Below are 16,354 nucleotides of genomic sequence, written 5' to 3'. Positions count from 1 at the left end.
CTGCAAGTTCCATATATTCCCCCCATACCCAAGTAGTTACACTCCTCCAGCCCTTTCTTTTTTCAGAATGCTATTAAAATGTCTTGTCTTTGTCTCTTTTTTTATTATAGTTGGTTTACATTGTTCTGTCAATTTCTCAAAGTCTTTTTTTTTTTTTTTTTTGGTACTTTCATTCCATTTCTACAATTTTAGAGGGCTGTCCAAAGGAGAGGAGATGATCCACCACATTTAGCCAAAAGCTTTTCTTTCCATTAAATTGAAAAATTGGATTTTTTTTAAATTGGAAGGAAGTACATAAAAATATTTTCACTTTCGTATTTAAAAAGAAGTTCCGTGTCCCAGAAAATTTTCTCTCTCCATTTGTAACAATTGTTAGGAAAAATAGTAAGAAATGGCCATTGGGATGACAGTGCTGTAGCCAGGAGGGCCAAGAGCCAAGGCACCTCCAAAGCATGAGCAGAAGCTAAAATGAAATCCATAGCCATTGGAATATTATGCAGTTGTAGGCAGGATTATGTGGGAGAATGTCCCTTTATTTTTATTTATTTATTTATTTTTTTGGCTCTTTCATTTCATTTATTCCAAGGTTCCTCCTCTTTTTTTTTTTTTTTTTTTTGGTGGTCTTTTTGCCATTTCTTGGGCCACTCCTGTGGCATATGGAGGTTCCCAGGCTAGGGGTCGAATCAGAGCTGCAGCCGCTGACCTACACCAGAGCCACAGCAACGCAGGATCCGAGCCGCGTCTGTGACCTACACCACAGCTCATGGCAACGCAGGATCTGAGCCGCGTCTGTGACCTACACCACAGCTCATGGCAACGCTGGATCCTTAACCCACTGAGCAAGGCCAGGGATTGAACCACAACTTCATGGTTCCTGGTAGGATTCGTTAACCACTGCGCCACGACAGGAACTCCCAATGTTCCTCCTCTTTAAAGAGACCACTTCCCAGTTCTTTATCCTTCCCCTTCGACCAAGACAGGTGAGAAGACATTAGTACAAGTGCCCACATGATCATGATGGACAGCTCTCTGGAAAAAGACTTCGATCAGTAACAAAATAAATACTTCTGGGGAGTTCCCTGATGGCTCAGTGGGTTAGGGATCTGGTTTGTCACTGCTGTGGCTTGGGTCACTGTGATGCAGGTTCTTTTTTTTTTTTTTTTTTTTTTTTTTTTTACTCAAATGAATTTATCACATCTGTAGTTGTATAATGATCATAACAATCTGATTTCACAGGATTTCCATCCCACAGCCCAGGCACATCCCCCCACCCCCCAAACTGTCTCCTCTGGAGACCATGAGATTTTCAATGTCTGTGAGTCTACATCTGTTCTGCAAAGAAGTTCCGTCTGTCCTTTTTTCAGATTCCACATGTCAGTGAGAGCATTTGATGTTGGTGTCTTATTGTATGGCTGACTTCACTTAGCATGATAGTTTCTAGGTCCATCCATGTTGCTAAAAATGCTGGTATTTCGTTCTTTTTGATGGCTGAGTAATATTCCATTAGGTATATGTACCACATCTTCTGGATCCACTCCTCTGTCGATGGACATTTAGGTTGTTTCCATGTCTTGGCTATTGCAAATAGTGCTGCAATGAACACTGGAGTACATGTGTCTTTGCGAGTCGTGGTTTTCTCTGGATAGATGCCCAGGATTGGGATTGCTGGATCAAATGGTAGTTTTAGATTCGGTTTTCTGAGGACTCTCCATACTGCTTTCCACAGTGGTTGCACCAATTTACAATCCCACCAACAGTGTACTAGGGTTCCTTTTTCTCCACGGCCTCTCCAGCACTTATTGTTTGTAGACTTTTGGATGATGGCCATTCTGGCTGGTTTAAGGTGGTACCTCATCGTAGTTTTGATTTGCATTTCTCTAATAATGAGTGACGCTGAACATCTTTTCATGTGTTTCTCGGCCATCTGTATGTCTTCTTTGGAGAATTGTCTGTGTAGATCTTCTGCCCATTTTTGGATGGGGTTGTTTGTTTTTTTGGTATGGAGCTGCAGAAGTTGTTTATAAATTTTGGAGATTAATCCCTTGTCAGTCAATTCACTTTCAAAGATTTTCTCCCATTCTGTGGGTTGTCTTTTTGTGTTGTTTAGAGTTTCCTTTGCTGTGCAGAAACTTTGAAGTTTGAGTAGGTCCCATTTGTTTATTTTTCTTTTTATTGTCAATACTCTGATAGGTGGATCTGAGAAGATGTTGCTGTCGTTTATGTCAGAGAGTGTTTGGCCTATGTTTTCCTCTAGGAGTTTGATAGTGTCTGGTCTTATATCTAGGTCTTTCATCCATTTGGAGTTTATTTTTGTGTATGGTATTAGGGAGTGCTCTAATTTCATTCTTTTCCATGTGGCTGTCCAGTTTTCCCAACACCACGAATTGAACAAGCTGTCCTTTCTCCATTGTATAGTCTTGCTTCCTTTGTCGTAGATTAGTTGGCTGTAAGTGCATGGGTTTAACTCTGGGCTTTCTATCCTGTTCCACTGATCTATATGTCTGTCTTTGTGCCAGTACCATGCAGTTTTGACAACTGTTGCTTTGTAGTGTAGTCTGAAGTCCGGGAGCCTAATTCCTCCAGCTCCATTTTTCTTTTTCAGGATGTCTTTGGCTATTCTGGGTCTTTTGTACTTCCAAACAAACTTTAAAATATTTTGTTCAAGTTCTGTGAAAAATGTCCTTGGTAATTTGATAGGGATTGCATTGAATCTGTAGATTGCCTTGGGTAGTATAGTCATTTTGATAATATTAACTCTTCCAATCCATCTATTTGTGTCATCTTTGATTTCTTTCATCAGTGGCTTGTTGTTTTCAGAGTACCGGTCTTTTGTTTCTTTAGGTAGGTTTACTCCTAGGTATTTTATTCTTTTGGATGCGATGGTAAACGGGGATTGCTTCCCTAATTTCCTTTTCTACTTTTTCATTGCTAGTATATAGAAACACTATCAATTTCTGTGTATTGATTTTGTATCCTGCAACTTTGCCAAATTCGTGGATAAGCTCTAACAGCTTTCTGGTAGAGTCTTTAGGATTCTCTAGGTATAGTATCATGTCATCTGCAAATAGCAATAGTTTTACTTCTTCCTTTCCAATTTAGATTCCTTTTATTTCTTTTACTTCTCTGATTGCGGTAGCTAGGACTTCCAGAACTATGTTGAAGAGTAGTGGCGAAAGCGGACATCCTTGTCTTGTTCCTGATCTCAGCAGGAATTCTTTCAGCTTTTCACCATTGAGAATGATGTTCGCTGTGGGTTTTTCGTATATGGCCTTTATCATGTTGAGGTAGGTTCCTGTTATGCCCACTTTCTGAAGAGTTTTTATCAGAAATGGGTATTGGATTTTGTCAAAGACTTTTTCCGTGTCTATTGAGAGGATCATATGGGTTTTATTCTTCAGTTTGTTAATGTGGTGTATCACACTGATGGATTTGCGGATATTGAAGAACCCTTGCATCCCTGGGATAAATCCCACTTGATCATGATGTACAATCCTTTTAATGTATTGTTGGATGCGGTTTGCTAGTATTTTGTTGAGGATTTTTGCATCGATGTTCATCAGTGATATTGGCCTGTAGTTTTCTTTTTTTGTGGAGTCTTTGTCTGGTTTTGATACCAGTGTGACGGTGGCCTCATAGAATGAGTTTGGGAGTATCCCTTCTTGTGCAGAAAATGTCCCTTTAAATTGTTATTCTCCTTAAAATTGGGCTTAATCCTTTGTCAGCAGGTTAATTAAAAGGCGTAGTGAAAACTCTTAAGATCTCAATAATTGAGACTTTTCACAAGCAGGATGAAGTCAGGAGAGTCTTTTCACCTCTTATCTAACTATATACAAAATGCTTATATTAAGCAACCCACAGCTAGGATGGCACCTATTTGAAATATTTGATTTCAGGCTTCAGTCTCTGGTGCCTCCAGGAATTTGAGCATCGAGAGCGAGCTTTGGCTCTCAGATTTCCATGGTCCCGCCTTGCTTCATCACCTACACCTGTCCCCTGGTCCTACCAGACCTAATCTCTGAAACCTTCTCCACCCCTACAACTAACAAGTTGCTCTCTTCTATTTACATGCCACTTTGTGTATACCTGGGGTAAAGTATGTATCGTATTGTTTCCTAGCACATAGCTTGCATATCTTTCACCCTGCCAGACAGTGTGCTCCTCGATGGCCCTGAGTGGGATTTACTTCTTTATCTGTCTAAGGAATGATCTTGGGTGCTCAGATAGGCACTTAGTATTTAATTGTGTTCCAAGTATAACTCTGATATTTGGAATTGATTCTTTCTAATTCTTTAAAGGTGATCCTAGACCTTGAGGAAGAACGGCAGAGGCATGCACAAGACACAGCTGAAGGAGATGATGTCACCTACATGCTGGAGAAGGAGAGAGAGCGGTTGACTCAACAGGTAATTAAGGTTGAGGCTAGGAGCAGCATTTGCCTCGAGTATGATTTCTCAAAGATTATTTTGCAGGGTGTAAATTGGTGTTGCTCAAGAAAAAAAAAAATGGCTTTGTAGTCAAATAAATCTGGGAATTACTGAATTAAACAAAGTTGAATAGGTTTTCTGACTAATTTGTTAGACCCTTTAGCATGCAGGAGCACACCATGGGTCCACAACAACAAGATAGGGTATTCCATGTTTAGCAAATCTGTGCTTTCATAAAATCTTTTTTTGACATAGATCACTCACTATGGGACTATCATTCCACAGAATACACTTTGGGGAACACTAACTTCATGCTCTCCAACTTTCTTTGACTTAAAACTCTCAGTAAGAAAAAGATTTTACATCACAAACTAGTATACAGCCCTACATATGCACACACCTAAAACAAAAATCTCATGAAGTTATGCATAACCCTTACTGCTTATACTACACATTGATATTTTCTCTTCTATTTCACTTATTTTAAACTTTGATCATGGCTGACTGAATGGTTTCACCATCCATTAATGGGTCTCAGAGTCTGAAAAACACTGAGTAAAGGTTCCTTCAACCCTTTCCTCTCACTCTGTGCCTTTAATAGGGTTGGGATGATGATTAACACAGATGGCATTTGTATAAGAATGATTCAAACGCAACTATTTGTTTTTAGGACCAGAAAGAATTACTACTGAAGCTTTGAAGGGTTTGTTTTCAGCAGCATTCATCACAAAGTCTGATTTATATGGCTTTCTGCCTTCTGCTTTGATTGGTTCTAATCCTCTGAACTCTCCTCTGATATAAAACACAATGATGATTCAGATTCCCACTAATAACCCTGAGACAGGATCAGAACTCGAAGTGCCTCCTAAATTATCAAAGAAAGATTAAATTGTAGTGTGTACATTTTTATGTTAGGTGTTCTAATATTTAAAAAATATTTGCTGTAAGCACATGGCATAGTAAGTAACCCTTTGTGCAGTGAACAATGAAGCAGGACACTCTACTTGATAATAGCTTCTCAGTGTATCTGTTTTCTTACTCTAATCAAGATATGCGGTGGCATTCTTTTCTAGTTGGAATTTGAAAAGTCCCAAGTGAAAAAGTTTGAAAAAGAGCAGAAGAAGCTCTCCAGTCAGCTGGAAGAGGAGCGCTCCCGCCACAAGCAGCTCTCCTCCATGCTAGTGCGAGAGTGCAAGAAGGCAACCAGCAAGGCCGCCGAGGAAGGCCAGAAGGCAGGAGAGCTGAGCCTGAAACTGGAGAAGGAGAAGAGCCGTGTGAGCAAGCTGGAGGAAGAGCTGGCCGCCGAGAGGAAGCGGGGCTTGCAGACAGAGGCCCAGGTGGAGAAGCAGTTGTCTGAATTTGACATTGAAAGGGAACAACTGAGAGCAAAGCTGAACCGAGAAGAAAACCGGACCAAAACTCTGAAAGAAGAGATGGAGAGTTTGAAGAAGATAGTGAAAGACCTTGAGGCTTCGCATCAGCAAAGTAGCCCCAGCGAGCAACTGAAGAAACCAGTAACCATGTCTAAAGGCACCATGACTGAGCCGCCTGTGCTAGTGTCCGTATTTTGCCAAACGGAGACTTTTCAGGTAGAAAGAATCCATGGGAGCAGCACAGCCAAGGTGACAACCCCTGGGCTGCCTGGTCCCACCACTCCTACTTCCTCTTATGCAAAAACCAATGGCCATTTTGACCCAGAGCTACAAACTACCAAGGAGTTGATTACAAGCAGCAGTGTAGAAAACCAAGTGCTTCCACGAGAAAAGCCTGTGGGACTGGCCCAAGAGAAAGCAGTAGAGAATGGAGGATGTCCTGTGGCAATAGAGACTCCAGTCCCAACACCTAGTCTCCTCCCTTCCAGCGGGAGCTCACCATCTCCCAGCAGCACTGCCTCTTCCTCTCTCACGTCCTCTCCTTGCTCTTCACCAGTACTAACCAAGCGCTTATTAGGGTCATCAGCTAGCAGCCCTGGCTACCAGTCATCCTACCAAGTAGGGATCAACCAGCGGTTCCATGCAGCTCGGCACAAATTTCAGTCCCAAGCAGATCAGGACCAACAAGCCAGTGGTCTCCAGAGCCCTCCGTCCAGGGATCTATCTCCCACCCTCATAGACAACTCCACCGCCAAGCAGCTGGCCCGAAACACAGTCACTCAGGTGCTCTCCAGATTCACTAGCCAGCAAGGGCCAATCAAGCCCGTATCTCCCAACAGCTCTCCCTTTGGCACAGACTATCGAAATCTGGCCAACACTGCCAACGCAAGAGGTGACACAAGCCATTCACCTACTCCAGGGAAAGTGTCCAGTCCTCTGAGCCCCCTGTCTCCAGGAATCAAATCCCCTACCATCCCCAGAGCTGAGAGAGGAAACCCTCCACCCATCCCACCCAAAAAACCTGGCCTCACTCCTTCTCCATCCACTACCACTCCACTGACCAAAACCCACTCCCAGACCTCCTCGTTGACCACCACAGAAGACCTTGCCAGCAGCTGCTCTTCTAATGCTGTTGTAGCTAATGGCAAGGACGTCGAGATACTTCTGCCGACCAGCAGCTAGTCCCTAGGAGGGAGTCTCCACATTTGACATTCCATCAGATTTTGTCCAAAAGCTCAGTGTCAAACCATTGAGTCAGATCGTGTTATTTATTTTGATAGTAGCTGAAACCATCTGTTTAATACATTTAGTGTATTTCACTTTTTTGTATTTTTTTAAGTAGAAACTGAGTAATTAGGATTTTTATGACTCACATCTTTGTACTAAAGCTAGAAGGGCACCTCAAAGACGTCTAAGCTTCACAGTCACCATCATGTTATGATGGAGAAAGCTAAATGAGTACGAGTACCAGGTGGTGATTTGCTGTCTATTTGGGGACTAGAATCCCTCAACACTCACTTTGAATTATGCAGAAGTCGTTCATGCAGATTTTTATTCCAGATGAACATGTTTAAAAAGTGCCTGAAATTAGACTGCCATATGAATGTGATTCTGCAGCAAAAACACAAAATGCATCATTTAACTGCAAAAAAAAAAAATGAGATCCTCCGTGAACTCTGAATGTTGAAAACCAACACTGCTTTTAATACTTTTACTATTTTTAATATAAGCTTTGTGTTCAGAAACAAGGCTGCATAAGTAGAATGGGAATCCTAAAGGTGGGTGTGAACTCACCACAAAGCTGAGCTTTATAGAGCCCTTGAGAAGCCGTCCTGAACATTAAGCAGCTGGGGTGCTGATTTTCTCGTACTTTTGAAAAATTACATCACTCCCAGTTTCCTGTGTAAATTCTTGAATAGAATGAAATCACATCTCCTTCAAAAATGTCTTCAGGCATCTACTGTTTTGTAAGAACTTCTGATTCTGAATGCTTTTACTTGAATAGGAAATGGTTACTCATTCCGTATAAAAGTTTTGCAACAGAATGAGATCTTTATTCTGTAATCAAAAAGCAATAACTTGAAGTTCACTGTCTTTGTAATATTATAAGTCAGAATGATACCAGTTTTAGCAAATTGTTACACTTATTCTCCAAGCTGCCAGCACTTGGTGTCTGTATCTGTGGAACCAAATTAACTTTTGCCTAAATGGAAGTATACACATATCTGTATAGATACACACCCTTTTACGTGTTTAACATACACACTTAAACACATAAATATTAGTGTGATTATATATTTGGAGTTTGCAATATAGCATAAAAGACGAGTAGAAATGCATGTTAAGATTACCTCCCAAAGCAACTAGATGTAGCAGGGACCCAGTCAATTAAAGGAGGGATCTTGCCCACAGGGAGGGGGACATTTCAAATGAAATCAGGTCTTCAGCATCATACAAAGACAAGGCCAAACCAACACAGTGTCGCAAAACTCAACTGTTCATATAAATGAATGAAATAGATCTGTCACTCAAGTAATATGACAGCTGGGAGCAGTGGGGCTGGTAGCAACCCGAAGTGTCCAATTCCTGTTGAAAGGGGCCCCCTCATTCAGCTGCAGCTGCCTGTTGCCATGCAAGAATCCTAGGTCAGGGTTACCAGCTCCACTTTTTTATGAAATCCAAATTTTCACAAGAAACATTCTCATTTTTAAATACCAAGAACTAATCCAAAAAAACTTAAATACTGCTAGTTAAATACTTCTGCAGCTGGATTTCACTAACAAGCTGCCAAGTTGCAACCTCTCATTCTAGAAACTTCTGTCATTTCCATCATAGTGAGTTTGTGAAGACAGAATCCTCCAGTCCAGACGAACTCCATAATATAATGACTGTCGTCCTCAGCCCAGCTCAGACATGGCAGTCACATGATTTTGTGTCCACAGGGATGGAGAGGCCTTGGTGTCCTCACATACATTCTTCCAGCCAACATTTATCCAACAGCCACTGACCTGCTATAATGTAGACCTATTTCCTCTCAATCCAGTATGAGTTGATAGGGGAAAGGCAGGTGATGGAAGTCAAGATAAATCACTGTTGGGGTATATTGGTGTCTTCCACAACTTTTGGCTTGACTAAAGCCAATACATTAAATACTGTTAATGCCCGAGTGGGTTCACCCAGTGAGAAGGGGTTATCTTAAACTGCCCAGAGCACTCACGTGTTAAATTGTATTCCCATGCGTAGTCAGGTGAACCGTGTTGATGATAAAATAGCTGAACTTTCTAAACAGGAGAGGGGGCTGTAATCCCAGAGTGTTATTACCTCTCTTGCTTTAAATGGTAATCTTACAGGTTGCATTCTGCTCTTCTTTTGTTTTGGCATAGATATATATATAGAGAGAGATACTATAAGTTTATTTCTTAGGAAGTGCACTGAATAATGTATTTCTTTTACAGTGTAATATGGGGGTGGGGAAATACGAAAGAAATGCATATTTTTGCTAGTTGCCTATCTTCTGAGATAAGTAAGCACAATACTGCAATGGATCCAAAAATCCAGTTAGGTATTATAGTATTTAAGTTTGCTGTAGATTGTGTGTGTACTAAGTAAAAGTTCCATGATTCACAATTTTGGTCTTAGCCCATGTTGCTAAAGTTGTGTTAACTGGCCAACAGATTATGATGATGTGCAACACAAAAGCCCTAACTAGTCATTAATATTTGTAAAGCCAAATGTTTCCTGCAGAAGTCTTCATCCATTTTATAGCAGACTACATTAAAACAAGTTAAATGATACTGTCTGGGGGAAAATAGTTTCGTTTTGTATGAAGTGAAGAATATTGCGCAACAGGGCCTGTTTTGTTGGGAAGGAGCAGATTGATGAAAAGAGAGCACTCGTTCCTGGCTTTAAAAAAAACAAATGAAGTCAGTGACCCATCCAGGTTAGACCCCTAAAGGAGCAGGGACATTGGTTTTCCTTAGAGCTGAAAGCAGCCTTCACAATGATTCAGTTTAACTTTTAAACCATTTAGGGATTCTGGACCTTTTGAGAATCTAATAATAGCTAGACTCTATATCCAGAAAAATGTACATACTTATGTGCAAAATTTGGTTGACGGCTTCACGGTGTCCAGAGACCCTGAAGCCATCCACGAATCATGTATTCTGAGATAAGAATGCCTGATCTTGTCCAGCCCTCTCATTTTATGAATGAGTAATGCATCTCGTCTCCCAGTTCAGTGCTATTGCTGCTCCACTGTTAACAAATGCAAGTGTAGCCAGACAGAAGCACTTGAAATTCCTTTGATGTACAAAAAATGTTCAAACAATGTGGGTGTTTACGTATCTTAAGTTCCCAACATTTAAGCCAATTAATGATCATTTCAGCAAACACTGGTTATATCCATTTTCTCATAACAGCCTGTCAGCAAGGCTGCCTTGTCAATTTTTGTGTATATATGTACGTATGTAATTTATAAAGAGCACGTCTCATGCTTAGCCCTTGAAACAGAACTTCAAATGTCTTTTGAAATCCTGCTTCAGAATAGGATGTGTTTTTATAATGCTGAATCAGAAGTTGGCAGTGAGCATTGTTTGTTCCACAGAAATTGCTATAAACTAATTAAGAAACCTTGAGAGCCTATCCACCCATCTGCTCACATATCAGTGGCCAGTTCAATGGTAAAAGAAGGAGAAAAGAAACTGGGGTAGTGGTCCTCAAACTTTACTTTGCCTAAAGGAATCCTGCTAAAATGGAGACTCTAGGGGATTAGGCCTAGGGGCCGGATGGTGCAGGTGATTTGAAGATCACATTTTGAGAAATAGTGCCTCATAACCCTCACCTGTTCTTTCACAAGAACTTGTTTGCCTCTAACCTAAGCCGTGGAATCTGTTTTTGCCGGAATATCGATGATATTTGGAGTCAGAAGTGCCTACTTGGATTCCAAGCTCCATGTTCTTGCACAAGGGCACTGTGAGGTGTTACTGTCCCCACTGTGCTCATGAGGTGGTTGAGGACCAGAGAGTTGTATGAGGGACCTTGGTAAGTAATGGGGAGTGGATTGAAAATCAGTGCTTTTCTCTTTCCGTTACCTGCTTCCCAATTGAGAATCTCCTGAGTCACTTATTATGCCAACCCCAGGCCTTTCCTGCCAGAGATTATGATCAGTGAACCAGGGTGGGGTTTGAGATAAGTGTCTGGGCTGATTCTCACCACCAGGCAGGTTTCAACCCTGCAGGACATGGTCCTGGCTTTCATCCCCCGAACCAGGTCAGGTGAGTGGAACAAAAACAAAACATCTTTCTTATTCCCCTCAAGCAATTCATGTTTCTTAGCTATTTAAGATGAGACAAAAACCAAAGTAGCCATTATAGAAGACCTCAGAGTACCACAATCTGGTTGGGGGTGCACACCATACAATGCAAAAAGTTATCAGAGACAAATAACGGCAAGTGGGGTTAGAGCGCTGTATAGGGCCATCAACGGCGGTCGTAGTGAAAATGGCTCTTAGTGGGCAGGAAAAAGTTAACTAGAAAAGAAGCAAATGTCTGTCCTCCTCTGACTTCCTTTCTCCCTCCAAAGCATTATTTCCCTGGAGCTCTGGGCTCTCTCCCTGTGTTTGCATTATGTTTCAGTTGGCTTGTCTTGGCCTCAGGGTGAGGTCTGAGAGGGGCACAGGAGGGCCTCAAGCACTGAGTCCTGTTTCGGGGGGCTGTATGCTGTGCTCTCTGCAAGGACTTGGGGCTGGTGTAAGGAGGAGCCCCCAGGCCACAGCACTCTGCAAATCATTCTCAAATAACTTGTAGGGAAAACCTAGGATTGGCAAAAGGCGAGTTGAGAAAGGACCTTGTCGCCAAAATACTGCATCACCCATAAATATCCTCTCTTACCCTCTCAATCTATTAGCAAAAGAGAAATGACAGATCAAGCTTTGAAAAGAATCAGATGGGTCTTTCTGGGACACCTGCAAATGACTAACTCCATCGGAGGGATGTAGAAGCTTCTCTGCCAGTGGTGTGAACCTGCTGCTGCTGTTAGGCAGGAGGGGCACAGGGAAGGTCAGTGGCTGTGCCCCCACGGCTGAGAAATGGTTGCCTCGGAGAAATTACTGGGAAGTGTAACAAGATCGACCTTATCCCTGAGGAATCACCTACTTGATTTGACAGGAGCCCTCCTCACTAACTCAGCATGGCAGATGCTCCAGTCCCCTTTCAGGAAGGAAGGATTTATTTCCCTAGCTGCAGGAAACTCTGACAGGAAAGAGCCCTTGGCTATAACCCTTAATTGAAAGAAATCAATTTGGCCAAGGTCACATCTTCCATAGGCAGTTCCCATCCAAAGACTGATGTAGCGTATGAAGACCTGAGCCCCCTTGTCCCAAATCAAGAGAGCTCTGAAGGGTCATTCCCACATCAAAACTCCCTGTAGGGTTGGCTGAGCCCTCTACTGACACCGTAATTGCAGCTTAACTTTCCCACCCCTTCACCTTCCTCCCTTCCTGTGGGTCCCAAGGAGACTTCCTGGTAAGCCTCCTGCACCTTAACCTCTCCAACTCTGTTCCTTCTCATCTTAAGTCCACTAAAGGTGGGTAGACACAATTTTCTGAGTATCTTATTTGGTGCCCAGCTCTCAATCAGGTGCATTACATATGTTCACTTAGTCCACACAACTCCTGAAAGAGGTAGGTTATTCTTCGATAAAGTAATGAAGGCCTACTGAGACTCAAGCTTCTACAGCGGAGCAGGACTGCGTCAGTGGCACAGCTGGAATTCACACCTTCATCCACTTGGCCCTCAAGCCCACTCTCCTTCCAGTGGCAGTACTGTAGTCAAAACTAAGTAGTAATATATTTGGGGAGTTCAGAATATTAGCCTTAGTCATATACCAACTATGAGCCCACTGGTTCGCCAACTTTCTTTAGAGACTCTGAGGTAGGAGAGGACACTGAAGGAGAGGGCTTTGGTCAGGAGAAAGGCGGGGGATGACCACCTACACTGGTGGAGTCCTCAAATGTTAGAGTGATCAGAAAGCTTCAAGACCCTGGAGAGTCTGGTGCTACGTACACAGACAGGGAGAATGAGGCCCAGGCTGAAAAGTCAGTCTGACTCCCTCTTTCTGCTTCAGCTGCCTACTCCTTCCTGAGCTGACCTGGGACCAGAATTCCTAACAGAGCCCAGGCTGCTCCCTTGGGCACTCACCTGCTTGCTAACCTGTGACCATGTTCACCTGGGCTGCTCCATATTCCAGGCCTTGCCCTCTTCCTGCTGGCCTAGGGCTGCCTGCCTGCGGTGCTGGTTGCCTGTCCTCCTGTCTCTGAACTGGTTTGACAGTTGAGGTGAGGCTGGGGGTGGAGAGGATTGTGGGACATCTACTCCCAGACTGTGCCTCCATCTGCAGCACCAAGTCCAGGAAGCACTTACTCATAAACATGGATTGCTCCTCAAGGGTGGGGAAGAAGCCACTGAAGCCACGAGCATCTATCCCTCCCTGCTTGTCAGTCTGACCTGCCACACCTGGTGGGGGGGAGGGGGCAGCTGAATGCATGCGGAGAGCCTCCTCCTCCATCTCCGCCTAACCCTCCTCAACGCAAATCCATAGCTCTTCCAGGAGAGGTCTTCCACATTCTCAAGAGATCATCTCCCTACTCTGCAGTTCCCATCCCTGACTCCTCCGCTTCCCCAGCCCACCTAGCTCAAATCAAAGCCTTTCAGGACCGTCTGGCCTCGGGGTGTCCTCAGGGTGGTGGCCACAGCATACAGGCCCCTTCTTCAACCCTAGTATGTTTTCTTCTGAGTCTTGGTGAGTCAGCACCACAGGGCCACACACAAGGCTCCTATTCAGGGCTCATTTTCCTTCTGCTCTAACTCAGATCTTGGCATTGCTCTCTCTCTCTTCTCTATGTGAGCCTTATTCTCACCATGGGAAAGCTCTGCTCCCTGCCCTGTGCCTCCTGGGTTTCCCCCAATACCCCACCCCCACTCATGCCCACATTCCTCATCCTTACCTTCTGAGAGTTTGCAGTCCCCTCTGGATACAAACATAAAGGAAGCAGAACAAAACTAGAAATGTTAAACTACTGAATTTCTCATTTTCAATGTGTATTTGTTGTTGCTGGCTCTGTGCAGCCCCTAGGCTATATTGACCATGCACACACACACATTTGCTGTGCCTGTCACTTATTCAACATGTGTTTATTAAGCACTGAGTCTGTGTGAAGCTTCATGCTAAAGGCTGGAATTTTCACTCTGATGGGGGAACAAGCCTTGCATATGTGACATCTTGGGGCAGTGCTGGGCATGATGCAGCAGGTGCCCCAAATGGGGGAAATGGGGCCCCAAGTGCCTAAGAAGTTCAGCAGAGCAGGGAAATCGTGTGGCTCAAGAGACACTGGATTTAAGTACAGAGAGGGAGGAAGGATACTGGTTTGTGTTGAGAGTCGATGTATATGTGGGACATGGTGATGCAAAAGTAGAAGCAAGAAAAGTCGTTCAAAACAAGGACTTTGCCATTCTCTGCGTAACCTGGGGCAAATCAACCTTGCTAGCCTTCATTTCAGCATCTGCAATGAAGATAGGAGACCCTCCCTCTTACGATTTTGTGAGAATTAAATGAGATAAAACAGGCAAGTGCCTGGTACTTGGTGAGTAGTCGGCGGCGGATTATTTGCAGCCTTTGTGGAATGGAGCAGTGGGCGGGCGAAAAGAGTCTGGCCTGAGGGAAGCGCGTCTAGAAGCGAAGCTGGTGAGGCTGCCGCGGGCCGCCCCGCCCTTCGTCGGAAAACTGAATTGCTGGCGCCCCCTGGTGTTTCGGTCACTGTGATTCTCTGCACCGAGGTCCAGCGCACACCCACCTCCCCGGGGAAAGGTCGGTCAGCGGTCTGGAAGAGACCCGCTTCGCAGCAGCGGGCAGGGATGCGTCCCCTCCCCAGGTCCCCTCCCCTGATGGGTAGGCAGAGCCACAGTCCCTGCCTTAGGGATGGAAGTCCAAACTAGTAGACGGGGAGGAATAACAAACAGAAACCACCTCACAGGGTTGTTTTGAGTCTTAACTGAGCAAATCTAAGACTCCAAACTAGTCAGGGCATGAGTAAGCACCCAGCAAGTGATAGCTACTAGGAGCTATTAGGGAGCTCCTAGAACGTACCCAACAAATGGTAGGTGATCCATAACTATTTGTTACACAGGAGTCTATCAACATTTATTTATTCATTCGTCCACTTAATTATGCTCCAAAAATATCTTGCTCCTCCTATACTGTTGATGCTCCTTTAAAGAAAAAAGATTTGGAGTTCCCTGGTGACACAGTGGTTAAGGATCTGACATTGTCACTGCTGTGGTGCAGTTAAACTTCTATGTCCTGCTGTTTATCACTGGAAACTATATCTAGTCACTTGTGATGGAGCTTGATGGAGGATAATGTGATAAGAAGAATGTGTATGTGTGTGTATTACTGGGTCGCTTTGCTGTACAGTAGAAAACTGACAGAACACTGTAAACCAACTATAATGGGGAAAAAAACCATTAAAAGAAAAAAAAAAACTTCCACGTGCCTCAGGCACAGCGAACAAAACACAACAACCCTTAGTAAACCAAGTAAGTGAGCAAGAGCCAGCACTCTGGGAGGAAAACAAGGAGATGTCAGCCATTCAAACATCCATCCAATAGCTCCTACCAGGTGCCACTCACTGGAGGCAGTTAAGGGCTTTAGGGGCCGTAAGTGCTGGTAGGAGAGCCTGTAGCAAACACGGTATTATGTGAACTATAAGAAAAGCAGGAGGCTGCTCCCAAGCCTTTTGAGACCACCCACACTCTGTCTATGGAACGCGTATTTCCCAGGGCCTCTCACCTTCAGAGATGGCGCACGCTCCGCCTATGGAGGGTGTGTCTTTCAATAAACCTATTTCTTACCTAGAACTTTGCCTCCCGTCGAATTCCTCCTGCATAAAGAACCTGAGCTTCAGTAAGTCCTGACACCAGTTTCACTTCTTCAAATAATGCCGCATGCAGAGACCTTAGCCCTGGTCCTTCCCACCAGAGTCCCAGTGTGGAAGAGCCGTGCTGACATCAGCAGACTCCTGGCGCCCACTGCGATTCAAGATGGCGGCAGCGGGCCGTGCGCAGAGACGCTGCGCCCGGCTCGTCCACCTGCAGCAGTGCCGGGGGCAGCACCGCTCTGCCAGACTCGCGAGAACTCCGCCGGGCCGGCTGACAAGCTCCTAAGAGTTCCCTTCCTGGCTCAGCGGTTAAGATCGGACTAGGATCCGTGAGGGTTTGATCCCTTGCCTGTGAGCTGTGGTGTCGCTCACAGCCACGTGTCTCAGATGCAGCATTGCTGTGGCTGTGGTGTAGGCCGGCAGCTACAGCTCTGATTCGACCCCTAGCCTGGGAACTTCCATATGCCGGAAGTGCGGCCCTAAAAAGCAAAAAATAAAAATAAAAAAAAAATTATTAAAACAGCCCCGCCAAGAGCCTTTCAGGGAGATCTTGTAATTGTGAGTGCTAGCTTGCACCTCTCCATTCTTTGATCAAAGACTAAAGCTTTCCTTTGCTTCTGAAAAAA

General features: G+C 44.1%; 2 protein-coding genes across 14 annotated transcripts in view; one reads left to right on the top strand and one right to left on the bottom strand.

The window, feature by feature from the left end:
• Positions 1-9,591, top strand: part of CTTNBP2NL (CTTNBP2 N-terminal like) — a 55,345-nt gene extending 45,754 nt beyond the window's left edge. For all 4 annotated transcript variants that reach the window (XM_003125850.4, XM_013988149.2, XM_013988148.2 and 1 more), the window contains 2 exons: positions 4,296-4,403; positions 5,498-9,591. In XM_003125850.4, coding sequence (XP_003125898.2) covers positions 4,296-4,403; positions 5,498-6,979 — 1,590 coding nt within the window. In that variant the 3' untranslated portion in view covers positions 6,980-9,591. The remainder of the gene's footprint in view (positions 1-4,295; positions 4,404-5,497) is intronic.
• Positions 1-16,354, bottom strand: part of ST7L (suppression of tumorigenicity 7 like) — a 183,412-nt gene that overhangs the window by 38,011 nt on the left and 129,047 nt on the right. The window lies entirely within an intron of this gene.

The sequence above is a fragment of the Sus scrofa genome, chromosome 4 (genome assembly GCF_000003025.6).
Source record: "Sus scrofa isolate TJ Tabasco breed Duroc chromosome 4, Sscrofa11.1, whole genome shotgun sequence".
Taxonomy (NCBI): Eukaryota; Metazoa; Chordata; class Mammalia; order Artiodactyla; family Suidae; genus Sus; species Sus scrofa.
The sequence above is the reverse complement of the archived record's forward strand: the minus strand, read 5'-3'. Positions and strand labels throughout refer to the sequence as shown.